Consider the following 13,379-nt stretch of genomic DNA (forward strand, 5'->3'; position numbering starts at 1 on the left):
TGGTTAATTTAATTGTTGTTTTCAAGTCTTTAAAAACTTCTTTTTCAATAAATAAATGATATTTATACAAAGAAAAATGCAAGCGATATTACTTTTAAGATTTATTTAATAAAATGATAAACTATAGTTAATAAAGAAGCCATTACTAAATTTTAATTCCAAAATTACATTTTTTTACAATGCTGGAAATTGGATAACCATATTAATAATCGATGCATTTGAATAATTAAAGTAGAAATCGATCGCTTCATTTGCGATGTGATTGGAATGAAATAATAATTTAGCTCTTTTATAACTCGCTGGAGTCGGTGGTAAGCCACCAAGCGTGTTACATCTCTCTGTATTTGTTCGTTTTTTTTATTGTTAGTTGACGGTTTTATAACAGGAAAGGTGAGTAAACGGAAGTGTAACAGTAGTGGAGTGATTTACATTTTACAGAAGCTAAAAATTCGAAATATTAGTGAAGATATAACAAGTTTAATTTCATAAATTTTTATTAAAAAATTAGAAGAATTGCTACTGTTATCAGCGGACTTGTGGAGTGGGGATTGCCTGCTGTGTGTTATTGCATAGAGAGAGAAGTGAACTTAGTGCTGGCATCATACAGGTAAACACTGTCTGTTTGTATACTTGTCTGTTCGTCATCAAAAATATACTGATATCCAGAAAAAATGGACGAATCAAAATTTGTTTCTTTATTAACTCAATTTAAAAAAGATATTATAGGCGATTTAAATTGTAAATTAGAGAAAATAAATTGTTCTATTGACGAAAATAAAACGTTAATCGTCCAAAAAATAGCGTCACAAGAAGAAAGATTAAATAATATTGAAAGGGATTTGCGTAAAAAAAATATTATTATACATGGACTGGCAGAGTTAGACGAACAATCGTACTTTAAAACTGAAAAACAAGTAATAAATTTACTAAAAAATAAATTGAAAATCGAAGTAGAAGAATCTGAAATTGACTTAGTGAGGCGAATCGGTAGAAAATCTGAAGGGAAAGTCAGACCTATTTTAGTTACATTCACTACGTATAGAAGAAAAGTAATAGTGTTGAAAAATAAAAAACTACTGAAAGACCAAAATATATTTATAACAGAGGACTATCCGAAAAGTGTTTTAGAAATAAGAAAAAACCTGCAGGTAGAGTTAACTGAAATAAGAAAGTCAGGCAAGTTTGCGTTTATAAATTACGATAAAATAGTAATAAGAGAAGATAGAGAAATGAAATATAAAAATAAACGCAGACTTTCTCCAGAGTCGCCCAAAAGATCGTCTGCTCAAGAGAAAAAAGAGGAAAAAATTGAAAAGAGACATAAAATAGGAAAATCTTTAAATCAGAAACACAATATCACAACATTTTTTGGATCAAATAATGAAGGGAATTTAATCGCAAAAGCGAAACCGTCTAGACAGTTTGAAGAAGAAGATGCATAGGATCAAACGGAAACTAGACTCAACGTTTGGGAAAACAACCAGGTCTGTCACAGGAAAAATCTTAATAAAAACGGATCATTACCGACTCCACATCATTCCCCAGAAAGACTGGTCATTGAGGGGAATTATGACCACAACCTCCCAGGTTTAATAATTGGATCATTAAATGTCAGAACTCTAAAGACAGAGGATAGACTTCTAGAACTGGAAGAAGCTCTAAAAAGTATAAAAATTGATATTCTTGGTTTATGTGAAGTAAGGAGAAATGCTGAAAAAATTGTGCATCGGAAAAGTGGACTTATATTCTACTGCTTTGGGGAAACTCCGGGGCAAAAAGGAATAGGGTTCATTGTAAGGGAACGTCTAAAAGGAAGAATAGAAGAATTTAGAGGAATCTCAGAGAGGATTGCTATATTAAAATTAAAGATGAGGGAAAGTAAAACCCTGAGCGTAATTCAAGTTTATGCGCCTACTGCAGAAGCTAGGGAAGAGGAAAGGTCAGCATTTTTCTCTGCGCTGTCATTAGTTTTAGAAAAAGAAAAACAGAACTGGAAAAATAATGTCATAATAATGGGCGACTTTAATAGTCAAGTGGGTGTAAAAGAGATTGACGAAAACAGTACAGTCGGTCCTTATGGATATGGTAAGAGGAATGAGGCCGGTCAGGAATTAGTGAGCTTCTGCCAAGAACACGAAATGAAAATAATTAATACATTTTTCAAAAAGAGGGCTGGTAAGAAGTGGACGTGGATTTCTCCAAGTCAGCTATATAAAACCGAAATTGACTACATCCTGGCAAAGAAGAAAGGAATGATAAAGAGGTACGATATAATTGGAAATTTAAACTTCAGTACTGATCACAGGCTTATAAAGGCGCAACTCTCTGAAGAATGGATGTGTAGGAGACCTCGCAGTCAGTGGAACACATCTCATATTGGAATAAGAGTATTGAAGGTAAATGGACAAATAGATCTACAAAGTAACTTGCAAAATATCTCTAATTTAAAATATACATGTCTTCAGGAAAACTACAACCATCTGGAAGAGTTTATTAAAAATAGTTTTGAGGTAAACAAGGAAAAGAAGCTAACTAAATTCTCTGACAAAACAAAAGAACTAATAAACGAAAGAGAAAAACTGAAAAGAAAGAAAATTAAAAATTTCAATGATAAATTGGAATATAACACACTCTGCAAACTAACTAGGTTTCATATTAGAAAAGACATAAAGACATTTGAGGACAAATCAATTGAAAAGGCTTTAAACACAGATGGATCGATAAAAAAGATGAAAAAAGATTTACAAGAGGGCGTTTTCTGGAGTACTGGATTTAAAGATAATAGTGGGAAAATACAAACCAATAGGGGAAATATTATGAACACAGCTACAGAATTCTATGAAGAACTATACAGTTGTACAGATGGAGCATCTTACGACAAAAATGTGGAAGTTGACTGTCAAGAAGTACCTGTCTTTCAGAACAAGGAAGTTATCGCAGTTCTGAAAACACTAAAAAAAGATAAAACGCCAGGTAACGACCGTATTACAAATGAAATGATAAAAGCAATAGCCCCAAGTATAATGGAAGAGCTAGTGGCGCTATTTAATAGAATTTTACAAGAACAAACAATTCCTATACAATGGCAGAGGGCAGATATAGTTCTACTTCATAAAAAAGGAGATTTCCACGACATAAATAATTACCGGCCCATTAGCCTCACATCGTGTATTGGTAAGGTCTTTATGAAGCTCATTCAAAATAGAATCCAACCAATTTTAAATATGTATCAGCCCATTGAACAAGCAGGTTTCCGAAGTGGATACTCTACCTTAGATAATCTTCAAGTGCTAAACCAATTGATTGAGAAGTGTGAAGAATTTCAAATTGGACTCTACCTGGCCTTTGTCGACTTTACCAAAGCATTTGATTCTTTGGATCACACCTTCCTCTTCAAAGCCCTACAGAAACAAGGTATACCATCTCAAATTATCAATTTAATTAAAAACATATATCAAAATAACTATGCAAGAATTTTATTAGAAAAACCGGGACGATACTTTAGGTTACAAAAAGGTGTTAAACAGGGGGATCCGCTATCGCCTCTTTTCTTCAGCGCAGCTTTGCAAGAAATCTTTCAACAGCTGAGTTGGAGTAAATTAGGTATAAGAGTGGATGATAAATATATAAACCATCTACGCTTTGCTGATGATATTTTACTAATTTCTAAGACCTCTGAAGAATTACAATTTATGTTACACAGCCTTACAGATATGAGCAAGAAAGCTGGTCTCAGCATAAACCCCGGAAAGACACACCTCTTGACTAATAGAAAAGAAGTGGATATTCAGGTAGAAGGCCGCAAATTGAACTGGAACCAAGATGTTATCTACCTGGGGCAGCTTATCTCATTTAAAGAAAGAAGCGAAAAGGAAGCAAAAAGAAGATGTGCTGTCGCCTGGAGGAAGTACTGGTCATTAAAGTTTATTTTAAAAAATAATAAGGTGAGTTTGGCGAATAAAATAAAAATTGTCAGGAGTTGTGTTTTTCCAACGCTAACCTATGGTTCCCAAACTTGGTCCATCACACAAAAAATAATAAAGAAAATAACTTCTACCCAGTCTGCAATAGAGAGAAATCTACTTAGTATAAGTAGACTTCAAAAAATAAAGAATAAAATAATAAGAGGCACAACAAGATTAGATGATGTAATGAAGATAATTAAAGAATTAAAATGGAAATGGGCGGGTCACATTGCAAGACTAAAAGATGGAAGATGGACAAAAACCTTAACAAAGTGGGTTCCAAGATGGGGAGTAAGAAAAGTAGGACGACAAAAGATGAGATGGAAAGAAGACGTTGTAAAGGTTTCAGGTGAGAACTGGATGAGGATGGCTGAGGATAGGGAGAAATGGGCGCACCTGGGAGAGGCCTTTGCCCAACATTGGGCCTAGTTTCCAAAACAAAACAAAACAAAAAAAAAAAAAAAAAAAAAAAAAAAACAGTTTTAAATAGAAATTTTATCTGAATTTTATGAATTTTATTTGTATTTTATATCTGATTTTGTGTTTTTTGAAGGAATTAATAAAGGCTTTATTTATTTATTTATTATTTATTTATAACTCGCTTACCTCACAGTTGGAGTGGCTGATATTGCTCAGGTTGAGACGATATACTCGGTCCCTGTAACATGAATAAAGTATTATTCACAAGTTAAATGTTGCTAAAGTAAAATTGTAAGAAAATTCAATATATTATTAATTACAGTACCACAATAATACATTATTAATTACGTTAATATTCTTTACCATTTTTTACTGTTTAATTTAAATTAGACTTTTTTTGGTTCCTTACATTGAAGGTAAAGGACTACATTGAAAAGAAATAACTCTTTCTTAACAAGTTAAGCGTGTTCGACGTGTTTACACGTCAAACCAAATCTCTATTACGGTGCGTTCGACGTGTATACTCGTTGTGAAAAATATAAAATAGCCACTAACTGTAAAAACTCGTAATTTTAATCAAATACAATAAGAATATTATTTGGTGGGTTGTTTCCTTTAACTTACCAATAGAACTGCCAAGTATTTTATACGGAGGGGGGGTGGAGGGAGTCAGCCAAATGATAAATGGTTGGTACTTGTTTGGTCTCCGCATTAGAGATTGGGAATTAAGCACACAAATAGAAGCTCTCAATCCTTGTGCAATGCCGTTTTTACCTTTTAGATAGAGATTCAGATCTCAGTACGAGCATGATTTCATTTTGCACAGAATTCAAAGCTCTTTTCTTCCTTGAAAAAAGCTCTTGCGTCTCTAGTTAACTGGAGCAATGCATCCGTGAAGCGGTGCAAGATTTTGAATGAGCACAGAATGCTCTGCAAGCCCTAGAAAAGTGACTATTATGACGTTGTAAACTTTTGGTTGTTTTGCCTGATTCTAATTCCGCACACTGTGGGGGGGTTTTAAAACTGAATTCCGCGCTTGACTGGTTAATCCATCCTGAGAAGGAATATTGCAATCGCTTAGTAAGGATAAGGTTTTCTTTTGGAGTTTTGAAAATAGCACACTAATATCCCATTTCAAACACAAATTAAACTTTAGAGAATTCTTTAAGTGAATAATTAATTTCGAGTTCTAAGTAACAAGCTTAAACTCTGAACTCGGTAATAGAGATAACATCAAGACGACCAACTGAGTATTCAAAATAACTTCACAGAAATTGTAAATAAATTACCCAGAAAAAGCAGAAGTAACCGGCAGTTGGTAGGTTACAAATCGAAAAAAAGAAAGTCTAGGAGATTTTTCAAATAATATTAGGTTTTCCAGGGAAGTAAATCACATAAAGAAGACAACAGATAAATACGGGTCTTTGTCTGAAGACCCATGAGTCTATTATCAACCATTAACCTCGCCGATGTGCAGCCAATTTTGTTTAGTAATTTACCATTTTTGTCAAGTTTTAGGTAATAAACTGATTAATTCAAAGTGTTCTTCGAAACTACTTCGAACTCAGTTAATAATTCAATTTCTTTAAATAAATTGGCCGCACAAGCCAAACTAAGTGGAAAGCTCTAAATACTTGAAGATCATATAGCCACATTATAGTAGCAACATATTTCATTAATTTCTCCAACACATTTAAAAGTAGTAGATCCGTAAAATATCCTAAAGTGGTACGTTGAGATAAAACTTCACTTTCTTTTTGTTTAGATGAGGAGCATAAACTCCAATTCGCGTGTAGTCTCCCAGACACTAAGTAAAGTAAGAACTGAATAATAAAATGTTTTCTTAATTTAATAAAGTGATTGTTTGAAAGGAAATCTACAGTAATAGTGAGGCTGCAAGAAGGACTAAGCAAACTAAAGGACAAACTAATAAATGAAGTGGTAAAAATGTTAAAACTACTTTATCCAATGCAAAAGAGAATAAAAAAAAACTGCGTAAAGAGAGCGTTAGAAAGAGGGAGACAAATGAAATATTCTATCGTGCATGCGTGAATATGGCGCGGGATGAGCGGAAGAAGAATGCCAGGCAAAAAAGATGAAAAAGCGAAAAAGAGAGGGAAAAACCCGAAAGTAGGAATAAATCCATGTTGGATAACCAGAGTACATCCTGCCGTTGTACATTAGAAGGAAATGACAGTTCGGCATGTAGCTAAGCCAATGTAGCAATGTTATATTTGTTTTCCTGTAACAATGTAAAATGGTGTATTCAGATTGAAAATAAACTAATTTTTCTCCTTTCCAGAGGTCTGTCTGCCATCTAACGTGTCTTTTTCCTCAGCTGTTTCCCCTCCTTCCATATAACATCTTCCACGAAATCACCCAGATTTGTTTGCTTTTTTTTTTGCTAAAGATTGTTTGCATTTTTCTCTCTCTTTTGACAAGATAAACTTCTTTCAAAATAACGAGTTTTGATCCTATCCGGCAAAACAATGCGGTTGGTACTATGTCTCTTTCAACAACCTCCATGAGGTTACTTTTTCATTTAATTTCAAAGCTACATATTTCGAACTAAACTTCAACTAGTTTCAGTTTGTACTAAGATACTTTCTCACTAACAGTCTGGACATGTGCAATAGGTCGTATTCAGTTATATGGTCACAAACTTTATTTAGGTTGTTAAAAGAAACTTAATTTTAAAAAAAGTTGAGGTTAACCGAACGAAATAAAAAACAAAAAATTACTCATTTTTCTACCGGTAAAATGAAGTTTCAATCCAATATTAATTTTTCGACAGTCGTAATAAATGGTATCGCATAACTTCCAACTAAAACAACTAGGAGACGTGGACATCACATTTCAGAAGATAATCACAAACTGTGATGGATTTTTTTATTTTGCAGGACATTTCATAAATTTCAATTTAAAGATTCCCGTTGCAAAATTTCAGACGACTTATACTAGGCTATTTAATTCTTACTTTAAACTTACGGGTAAAATATAGCGGTTGTTATGGATTCAATATTTAGAAAAATACTATCTCCGTTATTTTTTATATTTTATTTATTTTTTAATGATTTAAGGCGCGCCAACATCTCAGGTTATTGGCGCCCGGAACTTTTTTCAGTGCACCGTCAGCCGCCGGAACGTGTTCTCTCGTTACAGACAATACTGTCCATCTCTGGACAGTAAGCTGTAAGAAGCTCCTAGGAAGAGAAAATCTAAGGGTCAGCAGCTGGATTCGAACTCGGGAACTCCGCGAGGGGTTATTTATTATAACTAAAATCTATTTTGAAACTTATCTTTTTACATTAACTCTTTGGCTGAAGCCATCTTTTTAAAGTTAATGCAAATGATATTGGTAATATGAGGATTAAATTTTAGTAACTGAAAGAAAACTGAAGCGTAAACGGAGTTTAAAAAGATGGTTTCCATTACTTTGGCTGTTTCAACCAGAATTCAAGGATCGGGTGGAGAAGTATTCCAGAAACGGAAATAAATGTGAATGAATGGAGTTCACAAGTTTTGAAATGAATAACGGATGAGGGATCAAACGGACTGCTATGCGCCCAAATGCCACATATATCACTTTTCAAACGGATTTGTTTTATTATTTGATAAAAAGTACACCTTCAACTTGCTTTGCTGGTGAGCAATCTGAATGAAAGAGCATTAGCCGGGAATTTAGTCTCACAAAGCGAGCGGTGAATGGCTAGTTAGGAAGGACTGCCAACATATCTTGTGTTTAACCTTAGTCGAAATTGAGAAATTTCTCTATAATACATATCTTCAAGTTGACTTGAATATAAACTTGCTTATATTTTTCTCATCCAATGTCTAGCGCTATCCGACTTTTCCTACTATGATGATATCGATTGACTATATCGAATATATAAGCTCTTCTGTACTCAAACATATATACTGCATTGTTAAACCTCCCTTGAGATTGCAGCGGCTGGGCGCGAGAACAAACGGCTCTTGGGACAAGAAGATATTTATTCATATACTCCATATATATATATATGAATAGATGCGCCTCAATGTTTGTATATATAAATATAGGAGGCGCATGACGTCTTTATATAGTATATAACCGTAACCTTTCTGATAAGATGTTATGGTAATGTGCCAGGTGTGTAAAATAAATTTTGTCCCGAGAATATATTACACGATAAATCAAGTAACACTAGAGAAGCTTCATAGTGAAGCTGTAAAAGCGTTCTTCATCTAGTCCTTGCTTTTCTTGCATTTCCGTGCATTTAAGGACAACAAAAAAGAAAGCGCAACAAAATATTACAATTTTTCTGCAATCGTTGTTAAATACCCGTAAAGGGGCTGTTATTGTGCTAAACTTAAATAATTGTACTAAAATTCAACCATAGTTTTGTGAACTACTGCAATGTGAGCTTAATTAGTAAGTTTTGATTTTTAGTTTAATAATAAAAATCTATTTTTTTTTTTTTTTTTTTTTTTTTTATATTTTTATTTAAGACTTGTACAATACAATTATGAAAAAAAAAAACATAATATATAGGCAATGGCAAATGCCGTCTGCCAGAGTTTACAGCATGAACAATTAAAGAAAAAATAAGTAAATAATAAGTAAAATAAGTGAATAAAGAGTACAAATAAACAATATAAATTTAAACAATAATAAATTATCTACTACCATTAAACTTATTGAGAAGAAAAATCAAAAAAGAAAAACACGTTTGTTCAAAAAGAAAAATAAGGAAGGAAAAAATAAAATAAATACATAAATAAAGAAATTACAATTCAAAAATTCTAGAATTATCCTATGTCTATTCTAAATAATGTCAGAAAGCCAGTGATACCTGACCCTCCAGGCATGGCGAGCATAGCGTAGCAGCGGGCAAGGCTGGACCTGGCCAGACAAGAACCCAATGATCTCCTCCCTGGAAAGAGTAGCCTTTTTGAAATAAATTTGACGAAACTCAGATAGTAGAGGACATTCCCCCAGAAAGTGGTAAATCTCCTCGCGAACATTATAATTACACAGAGAACACTTTTCTTCGTCAAAGTCTCTATCTAACCAAGGCCTATGGTTCAAATACAGAAGCTCTCCTCGGAGCTTGAAAAACCAACGCAGGTCAAGGATGTTTAGTTTGTCATGAAAAGAGGCCGTTACGCAATCTTTATGTTCACGAACTAAGAAACTATATAAAGGAAAACGTTCGGACATAACCGCTCTGTTTAATGACTGCTCGGAAAGAGATTCCCTGATCGCAGAAACAAGAGAGAAAAGCTGACTGCGCCAGTCCGGAAGATCAGCGAGGCAACCCTCAAAGCCATGGGAGTACAACCTTGCCAAAGAGAGCCAATGCTTGAACCAAAAAAGTTTTTTATTGATAATTTGGAGAGCTATTTTTTTAGTAAGTCTATTATCAGGAAAAGAAAGAGTTTTAAGAACATATTTAAAGTGCAAAGATAAAGTGTAAGTCTCAAAAGGTTCCAGACCTGATTCTATTGTAAGCATGTAATTTGGCGTAGAAGAAGGAAGAGAAAATAACTTCTTAACGAAGAATCTCTGAAATTTCTCTAATAAATCATAACACTGAAAACCCCAGACCTGGGCACCATAGCAAACCACAACACGCGAAACACTTTTATAAACTTGGAGTTTAGCGTCTAATGGGACATTTTTATTCAAAATGAACTTATGCCACACTCTATTTAAACCAAGTTTGGCTACCGAGATTCTCTCTTCTAGGTGGGCAGAAAAGGATAGGCGAGGAGTTAGGATGACGCCGAGGTATTTGTATCTGTTCACCACCTCGATTCTTTGACCCCGATAATACCATTTCTCCGAAGAAGCCAACCTTCCACCGTTCCGAAAGATCATTATTTTTGATTTGGCCAAGTTCACAGAGAGATTCCACTGATCACAATAACCCTCCAAAATTTTAATATTTCTTTGCAGGGCTAAAGGATTATCCGTCAATAACACAATGTCATCGGCATAGAGTAGGATCTTAATTTTTGTGTCACCCACCAAAACCCCACTTTCCAGGATATCTGGAAGATCATCCACAAATAAAGAAAACAGAATCGGGCTTAGGAGGCAGCCCTGCCTTACTCCCGAACCGACTTGAAAATAATCTGAATTCCCCTCGTGACCTCGGACCGATGATAATGAATAAGAGTAAAGTTTTTTGAGAATTTTCATAAATTTTGAAGAAACACCGACGTTAAATAATTTCAAAAATAGAGAAGAATGATCTATGGAGTCAAAAGCCGACTTAAAGTCGACGAAAAAGCAGAATAATTTCTGCCCTTTCTCCGACAGCCTCAAGCGGACTAAATTTAACAAAACAAATATGTTATCTATCGCAGAGCGGCCACGTCTGAATCCAGATTGGAATTCACTCAGCAAATTGTTTTGGGTCACAAAATTATCTAACCGACGAAGCAACAGAGACGTAAATATTTTTGCTATGGTGTCAAGGCAGGAAATACCCCTATAATTGGAAACATCGTTTATATTTCCTTTCTTATAAAGGGGAAAAATCAGAGATCTTCCAAAAGACGGAGGGAGATCGCCAAATTCAAAAATGTAATTGTAAAAAGATAAAAGTATATCTACAAAAGATGGAGGAGCATACTTATAAAATTCATAGACCACGCGGTCCGGGCCAGGGGCTTTATTACATTTTAGGTTCGAAATAACCAGAGCGAGTTCATCTAAGGAAAAAGGGGAGTCCAGAATAGGTGAACAGGTGTAAGGATCACAGTAAGAAAAAGAGGAGAGCAAAGGTGGGTTGAGGAGAGATCTGAAGTGGGACACCAACTCAGTCAGGTTTATTTCATTCCCAAGAACAAAGACCTTACTTCGGAATAGGTTAACTGCACACCAGAACTCTTTGGAATCAGAAACAACTTTAAACTTTTCGTACAGAGAGGAAAAATATTCTTTTTTTTGAATTACCAATATTTAATTGTTAAAATAAATTAAAATTTACAAACTAAAGTATACGCAGCAGACAACTCAACCTCTCCAAAACAATCCCTCTTTCTTAAGAACACACTGCAATTCATTCATCTCACAGGCACCCTATAGTGGCCCATCAAAACCTTCAATTCCATCTCAGATTCTTGAAGAAGGTTTAAAAAATGGGGAATTCAACAAAATGAAACCAAAACCCAAAATATTACCTTCACCCTTCGATGCATCACTTTCCCACCAATTTACTACAAAATGTAACCCCTACTCCTAACATCAATGTCGTCCGCTACCTGGGGCTGTTTATTATTTATAACTACTAAACTGGAATCCATGACTAATAAGAATTGAAATCAACAGCCACTACCAACAGTCACTCAACAAACAACAAAAGACTTTGTACAATACTATTTCAAAATCTACCTTGACGTACAGAATTGAAATTTGGGGTTCAATCAAACGTTCCAGCACTCAGGCATTACAATCTCTTCAATCCAAAATTAAAGAGGATATAGGAAAGCAATGAAAAGGGATATGAGAAACCGTTTCCTCCTCCTCTTGGCAGAGCCAGCACAAAGGATCTGGATTAAATACCGCTATACCCACTCTGTGGAGATGTTTCCTGGGACACCGTGTCCTGAAAGGAGATCAGTCTAGAATAATCTGATTCCAACCTAATTTCAGGGTCACCATGATCCTATTTTTGCATATATCCGGAATATCTTTTACCATCTTTGATTCCTGGTTAAGTCTCCCAAGATTTATCGTACTTTCTGTACAATCATTGCTAAAGAGTAATTTGCACGATGCCCTTAGTAAATCCAAGGACAGATACCCAACCTTGAACTAGATCCTGGAAGATAATTGCTTAAAATAGCAAGAAGGATGCTGTAAAACTCATAATATATACAACAACTTTAATTCATCTCCTTTCCAACTTCACAATACAGTATTTTCAGGTTTTTCCAAACACAAAATAATTGTAAATAATTAATGTCTTTTCAATTATATGGGAAAGGAATGATTCGAATTATTTTAATGCTTCAATAGGAGAGCAACAAGCTGCTGCTGTTCTGTGTCTCAGAAGTCTATAGTAATTTGGATCCTCTACAGCTGAACTAAAAAAGAAATAAACTGACAGTCAAAGGAAGCTGGTACAAAACTATACAAATGCTAAAATACAATTTGCATCTAGACAAATGATATACAATTAATTTATCTCATAAATAAAGCGCTAATTACAAACAAGTGTAAATTTATTTAAAAATAAATTAATAAACCACAAATTTAATAATTGAAATAACCTCCTTGAAAGGCGAGGAAGCACCTAAACGATCCTTATCTTATTTATTATCCTTAGAAATACTTTTCTATTTAATAGTTTAATTAATTTAAATAATGCCGCTGTTTGTTCTATTCTTTCATTTCGTTTTATTTAACTTTAGACTTGCTGAAAGAGGAGAAGAATTCTAAAACGTTCTCTACTTCTTATTTTCTTTAACTTAGTAGTGTGCAATTGCATTCCAAATGAAGTTGTGGGCTGCTGTAGGACTAAGATGGACCACTGGCTGGAAGAAAAGTAATGAGAATGAGCTGGCCTGAAGATTTCTTTTCATTATATATAAAGAGAATGTTTATTTAATTACTAATTCAAGATGAATGCAAACTGCTGCATTGTATTCTGCAACAGGTTGAAATCAATGTGTGGTGTCTAAGTATATACATTTATTGGAATAGTGTGTAAGAGAGAGGGACCGACTGGGAAGGAAGAAAGGGAATTCTCCTTTTTCCCTAAGGATGCAAATGGTATTTTAAAAGGGGGCCGTTACAATACCAAACAAGGTGCAGTCTATGCCTTGCTTTGTATGTGTGAGGCGGTAGTATTGGAAGATTGGACAATAGAAACGATACTAATACTGGCAAGGGGCTCCGGATGTCAATACCTTTGGCCGGCTTGATTAATAGAGGTCTTTTTACCTAGTGGAGGAGGCAAAGTTAGAAGAGAGTGGGCAAGAAGTAACTAACTTGATGAAGGG

The 13,379-nt window shown here is 34.5% G+C and overlaps 1 protein-coding gene across 3 annotated transcripts in view; it reads right to left on the reverse strand.

Moving 5' to 3' along the window:
- Sema2a (Semaphorin 2a) overlaps positions 1-13,379 on the reverse strand; it is a 658,355-nt gene that overhangs the window by 199,679 nt on the left and 445,297 nt on the right. For all 3 annotated transcript variants that reach the window (XM_074122059.1, XM_074122061.1, XM_074122060.1), the window contains exon 3: positions 4,572-4,623. In XM_074122059.1, the coding sequence (XP_073978160.1) occupies positions 4,572-4,623 (52 nt within the window). The remainder of the gene's footprint in view (positions 1-4,571; positions 4,624-13,379) is intronic.

This window comes from Rhodnius prolixus, unplaced genomic scaffold (genome assembly GCF_049639745.1).
Source record: "Rhodnius prolixus isolate KJV_2025 unplaced genomic scaffold, Rpr scaffold_8, whole genome shotgun sequence".
Taxonomy (NCBI): Eukaryota; Metazoa; Arthropoda; class Insecta; order Hemiptera; family Reduviidae; genus Rhodnius; species Rhodnius prolixus.